Source organism: Mobula hypostoma, chromosome 1, assembly GCF_963921235.1.
Source record: "Mobula hypostoma chromosome 1, sMobHyp1.1, whole genome shotgun sequence".
Taxonomy (NCBI): domain Eukaryota; kingdom Metazoa; phylum Chordata; class Chondrichthyes; order Myliobatiformes; family Myliobatidae; genus Mobula; species Mobula hypostoma.
This window is the reverse complement of record NC_086097.1, coordinates 74,716,075-74,741,767: the sequence shown is the minus strand read 5'-3', so window position 1 is coordinate 74,741,767 and position 25,693 is coordinate 74,716,075. Positions and strand designations below refer to the sequence as shown.

Below are 25,693 nucleotides of genomic sequence, written 5' to 3'. Positions count from 1 at the left end.
TTAATCCGACCAATCAAAGACAAAGAGATTGGGGACCATTTGGTAAATAAAAGTTTAATCTGATCAATTAAAGGTAAAAAATTAGCTTTAAATAAATCTTTATATTTTTTCGTAATTGTTATCCCTAAATATATAAATGAATCAGTAACCAATTTAAATGGTAAATGTCCATAAATAGGTACATGCTTATTTAAAGGGAATAATTCACTCTTACTAAGTTTCAATTTGTAACCAGAGAAGTTACTAAATTGAGCTAACAGATCTAGGATAGCAGGAATTGACTTCTCCGGGTTAGAGATGTATAACAACAAATCATCTGCATATAATGATAATTTATGTATTTCGTTCCCACGGGTAATACCAACAATATTTGGCGAGTCACGAATAGCAATTGCTAAAGGTTCAAGAGCAATATTAAATAGTAAAGGACTAAGAGGGCAACCTTGCCTAGTACCACGAAAAAGACGAAAAAAAGATCTATAATTATTTGTACAAACCGAGGCTACCGGGGAGTAATATAACAATTTAATCCAAGATATAAATGTCAAATTAAAATTAAATTTCTCAAGAACATTAAATAAATAAGGCCATTCAACTCTGTCAAAGGCTTTCTCAGCATCTAATGAGATAATACATTCTGGGGTAGTAAATGAGGGGGTATAAACAATATTCATTAACCTCCTAATATTAAAGGATGAATAGCGATTTTTAATAAATCCAGTTTGATCCATAGAAATAATTTGAGGTAACACCTTCTCCAGTCTAGTTGCTAGAATTTTTGAAAAAATTTTAGAGTCTACATTCAGAAGAGATATCGGTCTGTATGATGCACAATCAGTAGGATCTTTATTCTTTTTAAGAATTAAGGAAATAGAGGCTTCATAAAACGATTGTGGTAATTTACCTAAGCTAATTGTTTCCTTGAATATTCTAGACAACTTAGAAGAAAGAATGGAGGAAAAAATTTTTTAAAATTCCACTGTAAACCCATCCAGACCAGGTGCTTTACCGGAATTCAATGATGAGATTGCAGTTATTATTTCTTCCTCTGAAATGGAAGTTTCTAATGATAGGCAATCTTCGGGTGATAGTTTCGGAAAACTCAATTTACTTAAAAAATCATGCATGAAATTAGAATCATGAGGAAAATCAGAGTGATATAAAGAGGTATAAAATTCTTGAAAGGTTTGGTTTATCCCAACATGATCAACTGTAAAAGTATCATCCTGTTTGCGAATCTTAGTAATTTGACGTTTAGCCGAATCAAATTTCAATTGGTTAGCCAGTAATTTACCTGATTTATCGCTATGAATATAAAAATCACTTCTAGTTCTCATTAATTGATTTTCGATCGAGGATGTTAGGTTGTGTTCTCTACCCCCACTTCAATATACATCATACGAGGGGTGATTGATAAGTTCGTGGCCTAAGGTAGAAGGAGATGAGATATTAACTTCAAACTTTCTGCATAATCACTCAAAGAATTGAACTGCACGTGCATGTAACGAGAGCTGTATAACTCATCTCCTTCTACCTTATGCCACCAACTTATCAATCACCCCTGCTATGGACACTTTCTGGAGGTCCAAGATCTGTATGCTCCACGACCACTGGACTAAGTGTGTAAATGTAGGAGGTGACTATATTGAAAAATAAATGTACTAGGTTTTCTAAAATTGACTCCTTCTACCTTAGGCCATGAACTTATCAATCACCCCTCATACTTTAAGACACTGTCTAAAAATTGTACTTTTTACTTCCTACTTTGTTATCTGGAGAATTCTTTATTATGATTAAAGGCATCACTGTTGATTGATGCCAAAATTCTATCACATTAATTTCAGTGGATTAATAGAAAATAATGATTACTGGGATTGCATTTTCATAATAAAACTATTTAATTATATGACTGTAATAACACATCTTTTACAGGTTGTACTTGCACTCAGATCTGCATTGAGTCAAAATTAAATTTCACATTATAGAAGTCTGTGTGGTAGATAAAACACTCCACTTCAAAAATAATTTAAAAACAAGCGTATGCAGGATTTCAATTTTTTCCAGCTGCCCAATCAAATAAAAATAAAACATAAAAATAAGGTAGAGACAAACAAAGCGGCCATTGCGTGAGTGGACTAGTGTAGAGTGATGAGGCTTTGGTGAGGTAAGTTTGTTCTTCTCCATTGCTCATCAGTTAGTGCAGTGATAAAGGGCTATGTGTGAGATGTGGGAATTCTGGGAGAGCACCAGCTCCTCAGGAAATGTGTTAAGGAATAGAACTGCAGCTCGATATCCCTCAGCTCATATGGGAAACTGAGGAGGTGATAGATAGGACCTATAGGGAAGTAGTCACCTCAAGTTGCATAGGTAGGTACCTGAGTGACTGTAAGGAGAGGAAAAGGAAATGGGCACCTATTGCTCCCCTCAATAATAGGTTTACTGGTTTGGATACTGCTGAGGGAGATGATCTACTGCGGGGAGACACAGCTACCGGCTGCGCCCACCAGAGAAAAGGCTATTCTGGATTGGGTGTGGTGTAATGAACCGGATTAAATTAGGGAGCTTAAAGTAAAAGAACCCTTAGGAGGCAGTGATTACAATATAATAGACTTCACTCTGTAGTTTGAGAGGGAGAAGCTAAAGTCTGATATATCAGTGGAGTAAAGGGAATTATAAAAGCATGAGAGATGATCTAGCCAAAGTTGGCTGGAAGGAGACACTATCAGGGATGATAGTAGAACAGCAATGGCTGGAGTTTCTGGGATCAATTTGGAAGACACAGGATAGGTACATCCAAAAGAAAAACTATTCTAAAGGCAGGATGGTGTAACTGTGGCTGACAAGGGCAGTCAAAAACAACAGAAAAATGAAAGAGGGCATATAATATTGCAAACATTAATGGGAAGTTAGAGAATTGGGAAGCTTTTAAAAACCAACAGAAGCAACTAAAAACCCATATGGAGGAAAAAGATGAAATATGAAGGAAAGCTAGCCAATAATAAAGAGAATACCTAAAGTTTTTTTTCAGACAAATAAAGAGTAAAAGAGAGGCAAGAGTAGATATTGGACCACTGGAAAGGTAGTAATGGGGGACAAGGAAATGGAGGACGAACTTAATGAGTATTTTGCATCCATCTTCACTGTGGAAGATGCTATCAGAATGCTGGAAGTTTGTGAGTGTCAGGGGCACAAGTGAGTGTAATTACTATTACTAGGGAGACTGTGTTTGGGAAGCTGTAAGGTCTGAAGATGGATAAGTCACCTGGACCAGATGGACCACACCCCAGGGTTCTGAAAGAGGTGGCTGGGGATATTGTGGAGGCATCGGTAATGATCTTTCAAGAGTCAATAGATTCCAGAATAGTTCCAGTGGACTGGAAAATTTCAAATATCACTTCACTCTTCAAGGAGGGAGAAAGGCAGAAGAAAAGAAATTATAGGCAAATCAGTTAGACCTCTGTGGTTGGGAAGATGTTGGAGTCAACCGTAAAGGATGAGGTCGCAGGGTACTTGGAGGCAAAAGTTAAAATCGGCCTAAGTCTTCATGGCTTCCTTAAGGAGAAATCTTGCCTGACAAATTTGTTGGAATTCTTTGAGGCAATAACGAGTAGGATAGACAAAGGAGAATCAGTAGATGTTGTGTACTTGCATTTTCAGAAGGCCTTTGACACAAGGCTGCTTAAGAAGAGCCCATGGTAACACAAGAAAGAAACTAGCATGGATAGAGGATTGGCTGTGACAAGAGGCAAAGAGTGGGAATAAAAGGAGCCTTTTCTAGTTGGCTGCCAGTGACTAGTTGTGTTCCTCAGTGGTTGGTGTTGGGACTTTTTATGTTTTTATGTTATATGTCAATGGTTTGAAATATGGAATTGATGGTATGTGGCCAAGTCTGCAGACGATACGAAGACATGTGGTGGGGCAGTGAGTGTTGGAGAAGCAGGGGAGCTGCAGAAGGTCGTAGACAGATTTGGAGAATGGGCAAAGAAGTGGGAGATGGAATACAGTGTCAGGAAGTATACAGTCATGCACTTTGGTAGAAGCAGCAAAAACGTAGCCCATTTTCTAAACGAGCAGAAAATTTAAAAATCTGAGGTGCAAAGGGACTTGGGAGTCTTCGTGTAAGATTCCCTAAAGGTTAACCAGCTTAAGTCTGTGGTGAGGAAGGCAAATGCAATGTTAGCATTCATTTCAAGAGGACTAGGATATAAAAGCAAGGATGTAATGCAGAGGCTTTATAAGGCATTGGTGAGGCCCCACTTCTAGTACTGTGAGCAGTTTTGGGCCCTTTAACTACGAAAGGGTGTGCTGACATTGGAGAGGGTTCAGAGGAGGTTCATGAGAATGATTCCAGGAATGAAAGGATTATCATACATGGAGCATTTGATGGCTCTAGGCCTGCACTCACCCGGAGAAGAATTTAGAAGAATGAGGGAGGATCTCACTGAAACCTATTGAATGTCGAAAGGCCTAGAATGAGTGGATATAGAGGGAATGTTTCCTACAGTGGGGGAGTCTGGGACTGGAGGGCACAGCGTCAGAATAGAGGGATGTCCATTTAGAACAGAGATGAGGAGAATTTCTTTAGTCAGAGGGTGGTGAATGTGTGGAATTTTTTGCCATAGGTGTCTCTGGAGGCAGTTATTGGATATATTTAAGGCAGAGGTTGATAGGTTCATAATTAGTCAGGGTCTGAAAAGTTACAGAGAGAAGGCAGGAGAATGGGGTTGAGAGGGAAAATGTATCAGACATGATTAAATGGCAGAGCAGACTCAATGTGCCGAATGGCCTAATTCTGGTTCTATATTTTATGGTCTTTATGGTGATGATTGACATTTCTGGTTCTCCAAGTGTTTTTTTTTGCTTCCTATTCTAGCTTTTGTAATTGTGTATGTCTCTCATCTAGGGTAAAGTTCTTTTCTTTGGAAAGAAGTAGGCTAAAGTAATATTTAATTGTCGAGTAGACAAGGCACTGTAAATGATAGATACATCTCCTTTGGCAGGGACGTTATTATTCAGGAGGCACACAATTGACTTATTTAGTAGAAGAATTTGAGGGGAGCTGAAAAAAATCAATCAACAAATGGCATGGTCTAGAAACTACTGTCTTAAAAGGGGTGGTGGAGGCAGAGAAGTACAATATGATAGAGGACATAGGAGTAGAATTAGGCCATTCAAAGCATCAAGTCTGCTCTGCCATTACATCGCTGCTTATTTATTGTCCCACTCAACCCCATTATCCTGCCTTCTCCCTGTAACCTTTGACACTCTGACTAATCAGGAACCTATCAACCTCTGCTTTAAATATACCCAATGACTTGCCTCTACTACTGTCTAGGACAATGAATTCTACAAATTCACTACTCTGGTTAAAGAAATTCCTCCTCATATCTGTTCCAAATCTATTTGAAGGCTATGCTCTCTGGTCGTAGACTCACTTACTATAACAAACATCCTCTCTATCTAGGTCCTTCAAAATTCAATAGGTTTCAGTGAGATCCCCCCTGGTACTTTTAAACTGAAGTGAATACAGACCTAGAGCTATCAAACACTCTTCATATGTTACTGTCCTCTGGATCCTCTCCAATGCCAGCGCATCTTTTCCTAGATAAGGGGCCCAAAACTGCTCATAGGACTCCGTGCAGTCTGATCAATGTCTTACGAAGCCTCAACATCACATTCTTGCTCTTATATTCTAGTCCTCTCAAAATGAGTGCTGACTTTTCATTTGCCTTCCATACCAATGACTCAACTAGCAAGTTAACACTTAAGGAATCCTGCACAAGGACTCCTAAGTTCCCTTGCACCACTGATTTTTTGAATTTTCACCCTCATTAAGAAAATAGTCTCTGGCTTTATTTCTTCTATCAAAGTTCATGACCGTATACTTCCCTACACTACATTCCACTTGCCACCTCTTTGCCCATTCTCCCAATCTAAGTACTTTTGTAGACTCCCTGCTTCCGCTACCCGCCTCTCCACCCATCAGCGTAATGTCCGCAAACTTGGCCACAAAGCCATCAATTCCATCATCCAAATTAATGACATAAAATGTGAAAAGAAGCATTCCAAGCGCCAACCCCTGTGGAACACTGCAACTGTCACTGGCAGCCAACCAGAAAAGCCCCCTTTATTCCCAGTCTTTGCTTCATGCCAGTCAGCCAATCTTCTATCCATGGTAGTATCTTTGCTACAAAATACTTGGATGCACACTTGAAAATTATAACTTACAGAGCTCTGGAGCAAAAGTAAGAAGTGGATTTACTGACATTGAAATGGTAAGCAGAATAGACTTCTGTGCTCTAAGTTTCTCACATTCTGTTGCCTTGAACTGACACCCAAATACCAACAGAGGTCTTAATTTCATGTAACATGGATCATCAAATTATTAAAGGCAGCTAACTTTAAAATTAGTGGTCTCACTCTTACAAAATCCAAATAATTTAGGTATGGTATGTGCCTTCAGAGTGAACTGAAAACAAAACATTTTCCTTCAAAAAGAGCTGCATTAAATTGAAACAGATTTCAACACATAACTAAATATATGAAATTATATTGACATTCAATAACCAGTATTTGTGCAGTACTTTGTAGTATGCCAAATACTTTACCAAACCACAAACTAGCTCTTAAATAACCAAAAAGAGAAAAATATTTGGTGCAGTGAAGAGGAGAAGAGAAATTTTATTTGAGGGACTAACACAAGAATATTGGAGTTTCAACAGGAGAATTACAGTGCGGTTGTCTTGGCACAGAGATTGTTACTTTTGAGCAAAATTATATTCTGCTCAATAAAAATAATCAGTTCCATTTGTTGCAACATAACATACTGACAACAAATATTAGGAGACATCATCCTGTAGCTTGATGCTTTGGGACCACAATAATTTAAGATCAAGCTCCCTCCATATCCAAAAAAAAATTTGGTCAGATAATTACAAGATGGTGGAAACTTTAACAAATGTTAAACGATTTAAGTTATCAAATTTTAAATATATTCCTGTTACTTTGGCATGTTCCTGATAGTAAACATTCTGTATTGTCTTTCAAGTACTGAAAAACTTACTTTGCAGCAAACTTTACAAGGAAGTTATACATTAATCTTTTGGCAAATTAAAAAGCTCAACTTATGTAAGGAAATGCTATTATTTGTATATTCTTATATGTAATATCTAATGTACAAACCGATCTATCTAGTATAGAGTCATAGAAAACTACAGCACAGAAAAGGTCCTTTGGCCCATCTAGTCTGTTCCCAACCATTTAAACTGCCTAGTTCTATCGACCTGCCCCTCGACCATAGCCCTCCATACCCTTGCAATCCATGTACCTATCCAAATTTCTCTTAAACGTTGAAGTCAAAATAGTTTCCACCACTTGCACCAGCAGTTCGTTTCACAATCTCACCATCTCTGAGGGAAGATGATTCCCCTCATGTTCCCTATTAACTTTTCACCTTTCACTTGTAACCCATGACTTCTAGTTGTAGTCTCACTCAACATCAGTAGAAAAAGCCTTTGCATTTACCCTATCTAAACCCCTCGTAATTTTGTATATTTCTATCAAATCTCCCTTCAATCTTCTATGTTCTAAGGAATAAAGTTCTAACCTATTCAATCTTTCCTTATAACTCAGATCCTCCAGACCCGGCAACATACTGGTAAATTTTCTCATAACTTTTCCAATTCTATTTCTTTCTTTCCTGCAGGTAAGTGACCAAAACTATACAGAATACTCCACATTAGACCTCACCAATGCCTTATATAACTTCAACATAACAGCCCATCTCCTGTATTCAATACTTTGATCTATGGTGGTCAATGAATTATGAATCTGTATCCCCCAATCCCTTTGTTCTACCACACTATCGCCCACTGTGTAAGGCCTACCCTGGTTGGTCCTCCCGAAGGGCAATATTTCACATTTGTTTGCATTAAATTCCATCTGCTGTCTTTCAGCCCATTTTTCCAGCTGGCCCAGATTCTGCTACAAGCTTTAATAGTCTTCCTCACTGTCCATTACACCCCTAATCTTCGTGTTAGTCACAGATTTGCTGATCCAGTTAATCACTTTATCAGCCAGAAAGTTGATATAGATGACAAACAACAACAGACCCAGCACCGATACCTGCAGAACTCCACTAATCACAGGCCTTCAGTCAGAGAGGCAACCATCTACTACCACTCTCTGGCTCCTCCCACACAGCTAATGTCTGATCCAATTTACAACATCATCTGAAATGCCAAGTGACTGAACCTTCTGAACCAACCTCCCATGAGGGATCTTGTCAAATGCCTTGTTAAAGTCCATGTAGACAACATCCACTGCCTTGCCTTAATCAACTTTCCTGGCAACTTTCTCAAAAAACTCTATAGGATTGGTTAGACATGACGACAAAGCCATGCTGACTATACCTAATCAGTTCCTATCTATCCAAATGCTCATATATTATGCCCCTTAGGATACCTTGCAATAACTTTCCCACTACTGATGTCAGGCTCACTGGCCTATAATTTCCCGGTTTATTCATACAGCCTTCCTTAAACAGCAGAAACAATATCAACTATCCTCTAATCCTCCGGTACCTCACCTGTAGCTAAGGATGATTTAATTATCTCTGCTAGGGCTCCTGCAATTTCTGCACTTGCCTTCTACAGGGTCTGAGGGAACACCTCGTCAGGCTCTAGAGATTTGTCCACCCTAATTTGTCTTAAGACAGCAAACACCTTGACCTCTGTCATCTGGATAGGGCTCTCTGCTGCTTTGCCTCAGTTCTACAGAATCTGTGCCCATCTCCAGAGTAAATACAAATACAAAAAAATCAATTTATGACCTCCCCCATCTCTTTGGGCTCCACACATAGATTACCATTCTGATCTTCTGGAGGACCAATTTTGTCTCTTGCAATCCTTTTGCTTAACGTATCTGTAGAAGCCCGTAGGGTTCTCTTTCACATTGCCTGCGAGAGCAACCTCATGCTTTCTTGATTTCTTTCTTAAGTCATCTCTTGCATTACCTATATTTAACTACCTCATTTGTTTGTACTTGCCTATACGTGCTAAACACCTCCATTTTTTTTCTTAACCTCCATATCTCTCAGAAATCAAGGTTTCCTAAACCCGTTATCCTTGCCTTTTATTTTGACAGGTACAAGCTTTGTATACTCAAGATTTCACTTTTGAAGGCCTTTCACTTACCAAGTACACCTTTGCCAGAAAGCAGCCTGCTCCAATCCACATTTGACAGATCCTTCCTGATAACATCAAAATTGGCCGTTCTCCAATTTAGAATCTCAGCTCGAGGACCAGACCTATCCCTTTCCCTAATTACTTTGAAACTAATGGCATTATGATCACTAGATGTAAACCCCTACAAAAACTTCTGTTACCTGTCCTGCCCTATTCCATAATAGGTGATCAAGTACTGCACACTCTCTCATTGGGACTTCTATGTACCAATTAAAGGAAACTTTCCTGATCACATTTGACAAACTTTATCCCATCTAATCCTCTTACAGTATGGGAGTCTCAGTCAATATGCGGAAAGTTAAAATCACCTACTATCACAACGTTATGTTTCTTGCAACAGGCTGTGATCTCTCTACAAATTTGTTCCTCTTAATCCTGGAGACTGCTGGATGGTCTATAATATAGCCCCATTAATGCAGTCATACCTTTATTATTTCTCAGTCCCACACATAAAGCCTCACTAGATAAGTTCTCCAGTTTGTCCTGACTGAGCACTGCCATGACATTTTCCCTGAGAGGTAACACCCCCTCCGCCTTTAATGCCTCCTGTCTTCCTCTGTGGTCTTATCAACATTTGTCTGTACAACCACTCCACTGTTCTGGCACACTGGTTCTCAACCCCCCGCAACTCTAGATTAAAACCCCTTGTGCAGTACTAGCAAACCTTCCCGCTAGGATATTAGTCCCCCTGCAGGTTAGGTGCAAAATGTTTCTTCTGTACAGGTCCCATCTTCCCTGCAAGAGAGCCCAATGATCCAAATATCAAGCCCTCCCTCCTACACCAACTCCTTAGCCATGCATTAAACCGAATGATCTTCCTATTTCTGGTACAGGTAGCAAACCTGAGATCACTACCCTGTAGATACTGTCCTTTAATTTAGCAGCTAACTCCCTGAACTTACTTTGCTGAAACTCGACCCTCTTCCTACCTATGTCGTTGATATCCATATGCATCACAATCTCTGGCTGTTCACCCTTCCACTTAAGAATGTTGAGGAGTCAATCCAAGATGCCCCAGACCCTGGCACCGGGGAGGCATCATACAATCCAGCAATCTCATTCTCATCCACAGAACCCCTTTTCTGTTCCCCTAACTAACAAACACCTTATCATCACAGCTCGTCTCTCTCCCCACTTCTCCTCTGAGCCACAGAGCCAGACTCAGTGCCAGAGATCTGACTTTCCTCTGCTAAGTTCCGCCCCACTCCCAAACAGTATCCTAAGTGGTATACCTGTTTTTGAGGGGGATGATCACATGGGTACTCCACACTGGCTACAACCCATTTCTCCCCCCTGACTGTCACCCAGTTTCCTGTATCCTGCACCTTGGATGTTACCACCTCTCTATATGTCCTGTCTCAGAGTCCCAAATGATCCAAGTACTTAACAGGGAGTGTTGGAAGCTGCAGGTGGATGCACTTATCACAGGTACAGTTGTTAGCGACACTGGAGGTCTCCCTGACTTATCACAACCCGCAAGAGGAGCATTTCACTATCCTGCCTGGCATCCTTATTGCTCTAACTGTGCAATTACGGAACTGTGCGTTACGGAACTGGAGCTGCAGCTCGATGACCTTCGTCTGGTCAGGGAGAGTGAGGAGGTGATAGAGAGGAGTGGAAGGCAGGTGGTCACGCCAGGGCCACGGGAGGCAGACAAGTGGGTCACGGTTAGGAGGGGGAAGGGGAAAAGTCAGGTGATGGGGAGTACCCCAGTGGCTGTGCCCCTTAACAACAGGTACTCCTGTTTGAGTACTGTTGGGGGGGGACAGCTTACCCGGGGGAAGCGACAGTGGCCGTGCCTCTGGCACGGAGTCTGGCCCTGTAGCTCAGAAGGGTAGGGCAAGGAAGAGGAGGGCAGTTGTGATAGGGGACTCGATAGTAAAGGGGTCAGATAGGCGATTCTGTGGACGCAGTCCAGAGACCCGGATGGTAGTTTGCCTCCCTGGTGCCAGGGTCCGGGATATTTCTGATCGTGTCCAAGATATCCTGAAGTGGGAGGGTGAGGAGCCAGAGGTCGTGGTACATATTGGTACCAGTGACATAGGTAGGAAAAGGGATGAGGTCCTGAAAGGAGAATATAGGGAGCTAGGAAGGGAGTTGAGAAAAAGGACCGCAAAGGTAGTAATCTCGGGATTACTGCCTGTGCCACGCGACAGTGAGAGTAGGAATGCGATGAGGTGGAGGATAAATGTGTGGCTGAGGGATTGGAGCAGGGGGCAGGGATTCAAGTTTTTGGATCATTGGGACCTCTTTTGGCGCAGGCGTGACCTGTAAAAAAAGGACGGGTTACACTTGAATCCTAGGGGGACCAATATCCTGGCAGGGAGATTAGCGGGGGCTACTGAGGTGACTTTAAACTAGAATGGTTGGGGGGTGGGAATCAAATTAAAGAGGCTAGGCGTGAGGAGGTTAGTTCACAACAGAGGGATGGTAACCAGTGCAGAGAGACAGAGGGGTGTAAAGTGAGGGTAGAAGCAAAAAGTACAAAGGAGAAAAGTAAAAGTGGTAGGCCGACAAATCCAGGGCAAGCATTAAAAAGGGCCACTTTTCAACATAATTGTATAAGGGCTAAGAGAGTTGTAAAAGAGCGCCTGAAGGCTTTATGTGTCAATGCAAGGAGCATTCGTAATAAGGTGGATGAATTGAAAGTGCAGATTGTTATTAATGATTATGATATAGTTGGGATCACAGAGACATGGCTCCAGGGTGACCAGGGATGGGAGCTCAACGTTCAGGGATATTCAATATTCAGGAGGGATAGACATGAAGGAAGGGGAGGCGTTGCTGGTTAAAGAAGAGATTAATGCAATAGAAAGGAAAGACATAAGCCGGGAAGATGTAGAATCGATATGGGTAGAGCTGCGTAACACTAAGGGGCAGAAGATGCTGGTGGGAGTTGTGTACAGGCCACCTAACAGTAGTAGTGAGGTCGGAGATGGTATTAAACAGGAAATTAGAAATGTGTGCAATAAAGGAAAAGCAGTTATAATGGGTGACTTCAATCTACATGTAGACTGGGTGAACCAAATTGGTAAAGGTGCTGAGGAAGAGGATTTCTTGGAATGTATGCGGGATGGTTTTTTGAACCAACATGTCGAGGAACCAACTAGAGAGCAGGCTATTCTGGACTGGGTTTTGAGCAATGAGGAAGGGTTAATTAGCAATCTTGTCGTGAGAGGCCCCTTGGGTAGGAGTGACCATAATATGGTGGAATTCTTCATTAAGATGGAGAGTGACATAGTTAATTCAGAAACAAAGGTTCTGAACTTAAAGAGGGGTAACTTTGAAGGTATGAGACGTGAATTAGCTAAGATAGACTGGCAAATGACACTTAAAGGATTGACGGTGGATATGCAATGGCAAGCATTTAAAGGTTGCATGGATGAACTACAGCAATTGTTCATCCCAGTTTGGCAAAAGAATAAATCAAGGAAGGTAGTGCACCCGTGGCTGACAAGAGAAATTAGGGATAGTATCAATTCCAAAGAAGAAGCATACAAATTAGCCAGAGAAAGTGGCTCACCTGAGGACTGGGAGAAATTCAGAGTTCAGCAGAGGAGGACAAAGGGCTTAATTAGGAAGGGGAAAAAAGATTATGAGAGAAAACTGGCAGGGAACATAAAAACTGACTGTAAAAGCTTTTATAGATATGTAAAAAGGAAAAGACTGGTAAAGACAAATGTAGGTCCCCTGCAGACAGAAACAGGTGAATTGATTATGGGGAGCAAGGACATGGCAGACCAATTGAATAATTACTTTGGTTCTGTCTTCACTAAGGAGGACATAAATAATCTTCTGGAAATAGTAAGGGACAGAGGGTCCAGTGAGATGGAGGAACTGAGCGAAATACATGTTAGTAGGGAAGTGGTATTAGGTAAATTGAAGGGATTGAAGGCAGATAAATCCCCAGGGCCAGATGGTCTGCATCCTAGAGTGCTTAAGGAAGTAGCCCAAGAAATAGTGGATGCATTAGTGATAATTTTTCAAAACTCGTTAGATTCTGGACTAGTTCCTGAGGATTGGAGGGTGGCTAATGTAACCCCACTTTTTAAAAAAGGAGGGAGAGAGAAACCGGGGAATTATAGACCGGTTAGCCTAACGTCGGTGGTGGGGAAACTGCTGGAGTCAGTTATCAAGGATGTGATAACAGCACATTTGGAAAGCGGTGAAATGATCGGACAAAGTCAGCATGGATTTGTGAAAGGAAAATCATGTCTGACAAATCTCATAGAATTTTTTGAGGATGTAACTAGTAGAGTGGATAGGGGAGAACCAGTGGATGTGGTATATTTGGATTTTCAAAAGGCTTTTGACAAGGTCCCACACAGGAGATTAGTATGCAAACTTAAAGCACACGGTATTGGGGGTACGGTATTGGTGTGGGTGGAGAATTGGTTAGCAGACAGGAAGCAAAGAGTGGGAATAAACGGGACCTTTTCAGAATGGCAGGCGGTGACTAGTGGGGTACCGCAAGGCTCAGTGCTGGGACCCCAGTTGTTTACAATATATATTAATGACTTGGATGAGGGAATTAAATGCAGCATCTCCAAGTTTGCGGATGACACGAAGCTGGGTGGCAGTGTTAGCAGTGAGGAGGATGCTAAGAGGATGCAGGGTGACTTGGATAGGTTGGGTGAGTGGGCAAATTCATGGCAGATGCAATTTAATGTGGATAAATGTGAAGTTATCCACTTTGGTGGCAAAAATAGGAAAACAGATTATTATCTGAATGGTGGCCGATTAGGAAAAGGGGAGGTGCAACGAGACCTGGGTGTCATTATACACCAGTCATTGAAAGTGGGCATGCAGGTACAGCAGGCGGTGAAAAAGACGAATGGTATGCTGGCATTTATAGCGAGAGGATTCGAGTACAGGAGCAGGGAGGTACTACTGCAGTTGTACAAGGCCTTGGTGAGACCACACCTGGAGTATTGTGTGCAGTTTTGGTCCCCTAATCTGAGGAAAGACATCTTTGCCATAGAGGGAGTACAAAGAAGGTTCACCAGATTGATTCCTGGGATGGCAGGACTTTCATATGAAGAAAGACTGGATGAACTGGGCTTGTACTCGTTGGAATTTAGAAGATTGAGGGGGGATCTGATTGAAACGTATAAGATCCTAAAGGGATTGGACAGGCTAGATGCAGGAAGATTGTTCCCGATGTTGGGGAAGTCCAGAACGAGGGGTCACAGTTTGAGGATAGAGGGGAAGCCTTTTAGGACCGAGATTAGGAAAAACCTCTTCACACAGAGAGTGGTGAATCTGTGGAATTCTCTGCGACAGGAAACTGTTGAGGCCAGTTCATTGGCTATATTTAAGAGGGAGTTAGATATGGCCCTTGTGGCTACGGGGGTCAGGGGGTATGGAGGGAAGGCTGGGGTGGGGTTCTGAGTTGGATGATCAGCCATGATCATAATAAATGGCGGTGCAGGCTCGAAGGGCCGGATGGCCTACTCCTGCACCTATTTTCTATGTTTCTATGTTTCTATTACAAAGAACAGTAAATAAATGAAAAAAATATGTAACCTAAGAGGCCCAAACTATGGAACATATAGTGAAGAACTTGAAGACTACAGGAAAAATTTCTTACACTGGTGAGAAAATGAAGGAGAAAAATAATATCAAGGAAAATACAAAAAGATTATCAAGTCGATCAAAATTATCGCAAAATATGCCAAAATTATCCCAAATTTAAATTAGTCATGCAGCCCTGGGCACAAAACAAGATTGTGTAAATCATTAGATCTGTTTTTTCCAAAAGAATTATGATCTCACAAATATTACACAAAGAAATCAGAGAAATATTTAAAAAGAGATTTTTCATACCAAGTTAATTATTGAAGACATGGAATAATTTGTCACCCTGTAAAATCTTTCATATCCCATAACATGGCAGCATTCTACTCTTCCTGGCCACATTACAGACACTTAAATGAAGAACCAGAACCAGGCCACAAAAAAGAAAATGGTGAAAAAAAACAGCTGACTGATTTTATCATACAAGGTCACACTTAAAATCATTCAAGACCATATTCTCTCCCATTGCCATACCACCTCTTCCAGTGAATTAAGAATTTCAATACTTTCTTTATCAGCTTTTAATCAAGTTTGTGTTCATTATGGCCTACTAATTTGTTACAAGTGGTCAGCTGTCTGCATTTTGGACAAATTACAAATATTATCCTCTTCCAACATTTAGAGTTAAAAAAATCATTTTTCAGGCAAACTATGCACTATACATATTTAGCTCCTGTTATTGGATTTAACTTCGGATGGTACAGAAAACACGTTTTCAATAATTTTATTGGAATTTGTAATTTTTGCATTATTTTTCTACATAGCTGTCCTTATTTTAGTGGTCGCCCATATCAAGAATAAACTAAACTCTTACTGCAAATCATCCTCATATCATTAGGAGCTACAATTTAATTCTAGTTTACGAAAAAATAAATCAATATCAACACAGCTGTAAATAAATTTGCTTTCTTTCCTGAAAGTTTGCAGTTGTAATGAAGCCATAAGTAAATCGTGACAGCAATAACTCTTGGGCTGTAACAATCATTGGCAGCTATCAACAAACACTGTAAATATATAAGAAAGTAATTTGGCTTATAAACAGAAACAGAATGAGTTAACTTCTCAGATTTTACTTTCGGGGCGCCTAGCGCGACTTGAGTTGCAGCAGTACTCTCAATAGATACTATTAAATATTCTCATTTTAGCCTGATACAGCTAAACAGCACAACTGTTTCCAAGGTCAGTACAGTCAATAAAGATGTCTTAATGCGTTTAAACGAACTATTGCTGTTTCCACTCCACTGGCATTCAAGTCTGGCGATCCAGGCCTGTAGCAGAAAACCAGGTAAGATTTGTAGAGGGCTCTTTCAAGGCCGAAGAGACAAATTTCGAATGAAGTTGGAGGTGACATCGGATGCAGGACAACTCTGGCAGGGTCTGCAAGACATTACTTCCTACAAAGCAAAACCCAATAGCATGAATGGCAGCGATGCTTCGCTACCAGATGAACTCAACGCCTTCTATGCTCACTTTGAAAGGGAGAAAACAACTACAGCTGTGAAGAATCCTGCTGTACCTGATGACCCTATGATCTCCATCTCAGAGGCCGATGTCAGGCTGTCTTTAAAGAGAGTGAACCCTAGCAAGGCGGAAGGTCCCGAAGGAGTACCTGGTAAGGCTCTGAAAACCTGTGCCAATCAACTAATGGGAGTATTCAAGGACATTTTCAACCTCTCACTGCTACGGGCAGAAGTTCCCACTTGCTTCAAAAAGGCAAAGTTATAACAGTGCCCAAGAAGAATAACATAGGCTGCCTTAATGACTATCATCCGGTAGCACTCACATCGACATTGAGAAATGCTTTGAGAGGTTGGTCATGACTAGACTGAATTCCTGCCTCAGCAAGGACCTGGACTCATTGAAATTTGCCTATCGCCACTATAGGTCAACAGCAGACGCAAGCTCAATGGATCTCCACACGGCTTTAGACCACCTGGACAACGTAAACACATATATCAGGATGCTGTTCATCGACTATAGCTCAGCATTTAATACCATCATTCACGCAATCCTGATTGAGAAGTTGCAGAAACTGGGCCTCTGTACCTCCCTCTGCAATTGGATCCTCCACTTCCTAACTGGAAGACCACAATCTGTGCGAATTGGTGATAACATATCCTCGCTGACGATCAACACAGGCGCATCTCAGGGGTGTGTGCTTAGCCCACTGCTCTACTCTCTAAATACACATGACTGTGTGGCTAGGAATAGCTCAAATACCATCTATAAATGTGCTGACGATACAACCATTGTTGCTAGAATCTCAGGTGGTGTTGAGAGGGCATACAGGAGTGAGATATGCCAACTAGTGGAGTGGTGTTGCAGCAACAACCTAGCACTCAATATCAGTAAGATGAAAGAGCTGATTGCGGACTTCAGGAAGGGCAAGACGAAGGAATACATACCAATCCTCACAGAGGGATCAGAAGTGGAGAGAGTGAGCAACTTCAAGTTCCTGGGTGTCAAGATCTCTGCGGATCTAACCTGGTCCCAACATTATCGATGTAGTTATAAAGAAGGCAAGTTAGTGGCTATACTTTATTAGGAGTTTGAAGAGATTTGGCATGTCAACAAATACACTCAAAATCTTCTACGGTTGTACCGTGCAGAGCATTCTGACAAGTTGCATCACTGTCTGGTATGGAGGGGCTACAGCACAGGACCGAAAGAAGCTGCAGAAGGTTGTAAATCTAGTCAGTTCCATCTTGGGTACTAGCCTACAAAGTACCCAGGACATGCCCTTTTCTCACTGCTACCATCAGGTAGGAAGTACAGAAGCCTGACGGCACACACTCAGTGATTCAAGAACAGCTTCTTCCCCTCTGCCATCCGATTCCTAAATGGACATTGAATCTTTGGACACGACCTTGCTTTTCACTTAAAAAAAATACAGTATTTCTGTTTTTGCACTTTAAAAAAAAATCTATTCAATATACATAACTGATTTACTTATTTATTATTATTAGGTTTTTTTCTCTCTGCTAGATTATGTATTGCATTGAACTTCTGCTGCTAAGTTAACAAATTTCACATCACATGCCGGTGATAATAAACCTGATTCTGATTAAGAACATAAGACCGTAAGATATAGGAGCAGAAGTAGGCTATTCGGCCCATTGAGTCTGCTGTCTCATTCAATCATGGGCTGATCCAATTCTTCCAATCATCCCTACCCCCCTGCTTTCACCACATACCCTTTGATGCCCTGTCTAACCTATCTATCTCTGCCTTAAATACACCCAATGACTTGGTCTCCACAGCTGCGTGTGGCAACAAATTCCACAGATTTACCATCCTCTGACTAAAGTAATTTCTCTGCATCTCAGTTCTAAAAGGACATCTTTCAATCCTGAAGTCGTGCCTTCTTGTCCTAGAATCCCCTTCCATGGGAAATAACTTTGCCATATCTAATCTATTCAGGCCGTTTAACATTCTGAATGTTTCAGTGAGGTCCTCCCTCATTGTCCTGAACTCCAGGGAATACAGCTCAAGAGCTGCCAGACATTCCTCTTACAGTAACCCTTTCGTTCCTGGAATCATTCTCGTGAATCTTCTCTGAACCCTCTCCAATGTCAGTATATCCTTTGTAAAATAAGGAGCCCAAAACTGCACACAATACTCCAAGTGTAGTCTCACAAGTGCCTTATAGAGCCTCAACATCACATCCCTGCTCTTATATTGAATACCTCTAGAAATGAATGCCAACATTGCATTCGCCTTCTTCACCACCGACTCAACCTGAAGGTCAACCTTCAGGGTATCCTGCACAAGAACTCCCAAGTCCTTTTGCATCTCTGCATTTTGAATTCTCTCCCCATCTAAATAATAGTCTCCCCGTTTATTTCTTCCACCAAAGTGCATGACCATACACCTTCCAACATTGTATTTCATTTGCCACTTCTTTGCCCATTCCCCTAAACTATCCAAGTCTCTCTGCAGGCTCTCTGTTTTCTGAACACTACCCGCTCCTCCACCTATCTTTGTATCATCGGCAAATTTAGCCACAAATCCATTAATCCCATAGTCCAAATCACTGACATATGTCATAAAAAGCAGCGGTCCCAACACCGATCCCTGTGGAACTCCACTGGTAACTGGCAGCCAGCCAGAATAGGGTCCCTTTATTCCCACTCTCTGTTTTCTGCCAACCAGCCAATGCACCACCCATGCTAGTAACTTCTCTGTAATTCCATGGGCTCTTATCTTGCTAAGCAGCCTCATGTGTGGCACCTTGTCATAAAATCTGAAAATCCAAGTACACCACGTCTATTGCATCTCCTTTGTCTACCCTGCTTGTAATTTCCTCAAAGAATTGCAGTAAGATTTTCCTTTCAGGAAACCATGCTGGCTTTGGCCGATCTTGTCATGTGCCTCCAGGTACTCCATAATCTCATCCCTAACAATCGATTCCTACAACTTCCCAACCACTGATGTCAGGATAATAGGTCTATAGTTTCCTTTCTGCTGCCTCCCACCCTTCTTAAATAGCGGAGTAACATTTGCAATTTTCCAGTTATCCGGTACAATGCCACAATCTATTGATTCTTGAAAGATCATCATTAATGCCTCCGCAATCTCTCCAGCTTCTTCCTTCAGAACCTGAGGGTGCATTCCATCAGGTCGAGGAGATTTATCCACCTTTAGCCCACTTAGCTTCCTAAGCACCTTCTCAGTCGTAATTTTCACTGCACAAACTTAACCTCCCTGACACACTTGAATGTCCAATATACTGTGAAGACTGATGCAAAATACACACTCAGTTCCTCTGCCACCTCTGTATCTCTCATTACAATATCTCCAGTGTCATTTTCTATTGGTCCCATATTTACCCTCAAGTCTCTTTTACCCTTTGTGTACTTAAAAAAGCTTTTAGTATCTTCTTTGATATTAGTTGCCAGATTCCTCTCATAATTCATCTTTTCCTTCCGAATGACCTTCTTAGTTTCCTTCTGCAAGTTTTTAAAAGCTCCCCAATCCTCTATCTTCCTAGTAGCTCTGGCTTCCTTGTATGCCCTCTCTTTTGATTTTACTTTGGCTCTGCCTCCAATTGTCAGCCATGGTAGTGTACTTCTTCCCTTTGAAAATTTCTTATTTGGAATATATATGTCTTGTACTTCCCTCATTTTTCACAGAAACTCCAGCCATTGCTGCTCTGCTGTCTTTCCTGCAAATGTCCCTTTCCAGTCAACTTCGGCCAGTTCCCCTTTCATGCCATTGTAATTTCCTTTATTCCACTGAAATACTGACATATTGGATTTTATTTCTTCCCTCTCAAATTTCAATGTGAACTCGATCATATTGTGATCACTGTTCCTTAACCTTAAGTTCTCTTATCACCTCCAGATCATTGCACAACACCCAATCCAGCATAGCCGATCCCCTAGTAGGCTCGACAACAAGCTCTTCAAAAATGCCATTCTACAAATTCTCTCTCGAGGTCCAGTACTGACCTGGTTTTCCCAATCTACTTTCATGTTAAAATCCCCAACAATTATCATAACATTGCCTTTCTGACATGTCTTTTCTATCTCCTGATGTAATTTGTAATCCACATCCCAATCGCTGCTTGGAGGCCTGTATACAACTGCCAATAGGGTCCTTTTAACCTTGCCATTTCTTAACTCAATCCATAGAGATTCTACACCATCCAATCCTATGTCATCTCTTTCCAATGATTTAATATTATTTCTTATACACTGAGCCACACCACCCCCTCTGCCTACTAACCTATCTTTCTGATATACTGTATATCCTTGGACGTTCAGCTCCCAATGGCAGCCATCCTTTAGCCAAATTTCAGAGATGGCCACAACATCATACTTGCCAATCTGTAGCTGAATTTCAAGATCATCCATTTTATTCCTTACGTTGTGTGCATTCTGATTCTAAAGGACAGAAAGCAAGCTTCTTTCTTAATTCACTCATTTCCAACCTCTGATAACTCTACACCTTTTATAAAGAAGAAGATTTGGACAATTTAGAATACAAGGCAAAAGACAGAACATTTCCACCTGAATTACATTATGTATGCAGTTTACAATCAAAATTAAAGAATGGGAGGGAGGGAACGTCAACTCAGACCGTGAGAGGCCTATGTCGGGCATTTTTATGCCTTACAAGGCGCAGGTTGGAAGTTTGTGTGGGGCGCCACTCCTCGCACAGACACTAGAGCAATGTGTGGTTAAGTGCCTTGCTCAAGGACACAAACACGCTGCCACAGCTGAGGCTTGAACCAGCGACCTTCAGATCACTAGACGAACGCCTTAACCACTTGGCCACGTGCCCAACACACAAGAATGACTATTAACTTAATTTTACCCTTTTGCTATCACCAGGTGCAACATATTTGGAACTAATATGTACCTTATAATGATTATTCTCACATTTTGATTGTGTCCTCTGCCAGTGTAAAGCATTGTGTTGTCTGTTGTTTTGCCTGATGCCAGATTTTATTCCTACTCTATTGCTGTATCTATGGAATCACATATATGCTCTTTAATTTAATTCAACTAATTTTTATTGTGTGTTGTTTAATTAGTTGACAGTAACTTTGGGATTTCCGAGTTAAACCAAGCACATATGGAAATCTCAAAGTTGCTCTCAGCTTCAATGCATAATAATGCTGAAAACCAAAAGTTTCATTGTCACAATAACTGCAAAAATATGGGCCACTATCTACTTTTCAGAAGGTATAGGTTTATGTGGAACTGGGAAAAATATTCCCTTTTCCAGTTGCTCAGAATTAGCAGAATTCATTAGATGCATTGTAAGACTTTGATGCCAGTAATAATTACTGTACATAGTTCTCCTATGATGGATGTCAATTTTGTAGCCAGGGATTTATAAAATATGTTGAAATGAACTTCAAAGGAGATTTCAATACAATGAAGGGTTGAACCTTCAAGCATAATTAGCATCGAACTTTTGAGGACAGTGTTTTCTCAGAAAACATGTAAACAGCACCATTTGTACAAGAAAAATGTTTTATACAAAAGGCACCTGTTCCAGTAGCTCCAGAATTGGTCCTGCAAGTATGATTGGTGACTACATTCATCGCCAAACGAGGCCTTGCTTTCAATCCAATGGATCACATGACCTTCAACAGCTATAATTAAACAGAACATATAAATATTGCATTACTCAATTTTCAATTAAATATTCGAACATTACATGGCAAAGTGAACAGGTTAACATTAGGAATTATTAGAGAAACCAATCTGCTTTATAAGCTAGATCCCATACTTTCTTTTAAAAACTCTTTTTATTGATGCCTCTACAAACACAAATATTACCCACACACACACCCCAATGCCATCATCTATTCTTTTCAGTTAGCTTAAATAAGGATCAAGAAGAAAACCCCCAAAATTAGACAATTAGCAAACTAGGGAGGAATATGTTATTCAAATCCATACAGCTTCTATAGTTGTACCATGGAGAACATTCTGACAGGCTGCATCACTGTCTGGTATGGAGGGGCTACTGCACAGGACCAAAAGAAGCTACACAGGGTTGTAAATCTGGTCAGCTCCATCTTGGCACTAGCCTACAAAGTACCCAGGACATCTTTAGGGAGCAGTCTCTCAGAAAGGCAGTGTCCATTATTAAAGTCCTCCAGCATCCGGGGCATGCCCTTTTCTCACTGTTACCATCAGGTAGGAGATACAGAAGCCTGAAGGCACACACTCAGCGATTCAGGAACAGCTTCTTCCCCTCTGCCATCCAATTCCTAAATGGACATTGAAGCTTTGGACATTATCTCATCTTTTTAAAAAAATATATACAGTATTTCTGTTTTTGCACATTTTAAAAAATCTATTCAATATACCTAATTGATTTACTTGTTTATTTTTTTTTCTCTCTGCTAGATTATGTATTGCATTGAACTGCTGCTGCTAAGTTAACAAAATTCACGTCACATGATAATAAACCCGATTCTGATTATAGCCTGCACTCTATCAGAATATTAAGATTTATTGAAAAAGCAACAGTTCTTTGTCTTTGGAGCCTAAGCAGCTATTTGTCTCCCTAGTCATCATCACTAAAACAGATGAGAAGGGCATTCACACTTCTGCAGTGTAAAAATAAAAGAGGCTGACCCATGCTGCTACAGTACACATGGAAAGAAATAAGTCTTTCTTTATAAAACGGTAAACGACAAGAAACATTAATACACCATGAACAGCATGTTGAACACAATGCACATTGTGGTATTGAGATGCCCAGAAAGTGAGGGAGAAGGGAAGATATCAGTCAAGGCTGTGTGGATTGGAGTATCAGGACCTTAGGGACCAGAAATGGAATCAGACCCAGATGGTTCAGACTCTTAAGAGCTTGGCTTCCTCATTCAGTTCTCCTTTAGTACTGGCAAACCAGGCCTCCGATTTGCAGTAAATTTCACCTTCTGCACATTTTGTCTCTATTTTCCCCCTCATTTCTATATGTATTTGAATAAGGAAGATACTGAAGCAAAATCAAAAACTTTGTAAAAAACATGGCAAATATGCAATCAATTTTCTAATGAAATTCTCATAAGTAACATTTGTAACCACAACAGAACTTCTGAGCTTAAACTTGTTACATTGATAGTGCAAAAGCCTTGCCACTCTTATTTCTATATGTAGAATTTTTGATCATTTGAAATTATGCACATCTCTTTAACTGCCAGTCTTTTTTTTGAACTATGTTATTGCCCAGTTCCTTTTCTGGAAAGGGTTAATTTAATAGAATAATAACTGCTTTCTCTGTAGTTCTATTCAGGACAGATATGAAATACTGGAGGGAAGAAGTTTTCTTCTGATCTCACTTCGGTCTTCTAAACTTTAAACAAACAGCCCACAATTTTATGTTTGTCATTTAATTCAAAAAGATTGTTTACAGTCAGCACTTTAGGAATTTGATTTCATCTTGCTCAGTTTTCTTTTTCTAATGATTGCAAGCTGAGAAATAGAGTTGAAATTTAATTCAAAATGTTATAAAAACCTCTGGTCTCAACATTACTATTCATGCCAGGAAAACCCTAACAATTAGACTGTAAGAACTGGTATTTCGACTGGATCTAAGATTAGTGTAATCTGAACTTTACCATTAAAATGATTAAAGAGACAGAGGGATGATAAAATTGAGACATGTATCTCCACCTCTCAACTGCCCTTTTAAATGCTTTTTAAAACCTCTCTTGGATCACATATTTGGTTCTCTGTTCCAATATGTCTTCCTGGAAGTCAATGCAAAATTATACCATTTATTTGGTAACACTTCCATGAATCATGTAGGTATAATGTGGAGCCCCAATTTGTGAAATTATCGATTTGCTCTTCTGTAGAATGGCATCCCTTTCCTTGTAGTGAAAAATAGTTTTGTAAAAGTGGCATTATTGTGAAAATTAAAAATTCAAATATTCATAAACTAAAGAATATCTCTACTTATTACAAATGCAATAACATTGCTCAAACATGTAGTAAAAATGCACATGATCTCTCTTGTTGTTCATCAGTGTCAAGCATTCACGCTTAGAAATTCTCTATTTTTTGAAGTTCCTTCTTTTGGTCTCCTCTCTCCAATCTATCATTCAATTTCGATTACCCGTCACATTTGATCTCTATTTTCCCCCTCACTTCCATAGTAATCTGTAGCCAGATTTAGATGCATTTCATTCTTACTGCAGCAAAAATAATTTGTTTTTCTCTTGGCATCAGACCAATTCTCAAATTCATTTATCTAAAATCCATAGAAATACTGGGGTCAAGTTACACAGGTAACACCCTACCTATTCCAGGCAAGTCATCATGTAGTGTTGTGCCTTCTTGCAGATTTTACAGTGGAAAAAAGTCGAAAATAATACTAAACATACATAAAAGTCATTTTCAATTCAGTAGTTCATTAAAAACGTGCTCTGGATCTGGTCTCTAGCTGTTCTCATTCAAATGTCTCCAGGTTTCAACGCAAGGAGTTGAGATATCATTATCCTGAATTCCTGCCTGACCCAATACACCACTGTAAAGAAGCTCCAGCATATATTCGGAAAAGTGATAGCCAGTAATGCAGATTAATTGTTAATTACTGACTCCTTTTCTGGGGATAAAAAATAAGCCATTTTTTTGTGCATGGTCTGCTTACAGTGCCAGACTAAATGCAGCAGATTGCAATTTTCTACCATTCCTTTTAATTTTTTAGTTCAGATATTGCTGATAAACCAGAATATATCATCGACTCCACGCTGCTCTTGAGAAAGCAGTGAGAACAATAGTGCCTTTGCAGATATAACTGAACAGTTATTAGGTAGATTTGACTGGGATCCTGAGTAGCAAGAAAGAGGGAATGGTGATACATCTGCGACTGGAAGGGTGATGCGATTATGGGCTTGTTGGTCTCATTTCTCTTAGTAACTGAGGTTGTGAGTTTCTGTGATATAATCAAAGAAATTTGCTCTAGCTGTTGCAGTCCATCTTGTAGATAGTACTACAGATAGACCACAAATCAGGAATATTGCATTGTTTAACACACACAAAATGTAGGAGGAACTTGGCAGATCAGGCTATGGAGGGGAGTAAACAGTCGATGTTTCAGACTGAGACCCTTCATTAGGACTGGAAAGGAAGGGGGGTGTTCAGAGGCAAGAATAAAAAAAAATGTGGGGGAAGGGGAAGGAGGAGGAATACAAACTGCAGGGAATAGGTGAATGTAACTGAGGGGGAAGGTGGTTCGGTGGGATGGGGGGATGAAGTAAGAAGCTGGGAGGTAATAGTTGGATGAGATAAAGGGCAGAAGGAGGTGGAGAACCAGAGGGAGGTGAAAAAAGGAGGAAATGGAAAAAGACCAAAGGGGAAGGGCAATAAATTAAAAGAAATTGAAAAAATCAATTTTCATGC

The 25,693-nt window shown here is 40.5% G+C and overlaps 1 protein-coding gene across 3 annotated transcripts in view; it reads right to left on the bottom strand.

Moving 5' to 3' along the window:
- The window catches only part of cdin1 (CDAN1 interacting nuclease 1), a 148,212-nt gene that overhangs the window by 15,371 nt on the left and 107,148 nt on the right, over window positions 1-25,693 (bottom strand). For all 3 annotated transcript variants that reach the window (XM_063050773.1, XM_063050756.1, XM_063050765.1), the window contains one exon: window positions 21,822-21,927. In XM_063050773.1, the coding sequence (XP_062906843.1) occupies window positions 21,822-21,927 (106 nt within the window). The remainder of the gene's footprint in view (window positions 1-21,821; window positions 21,928-25,693) is intronic.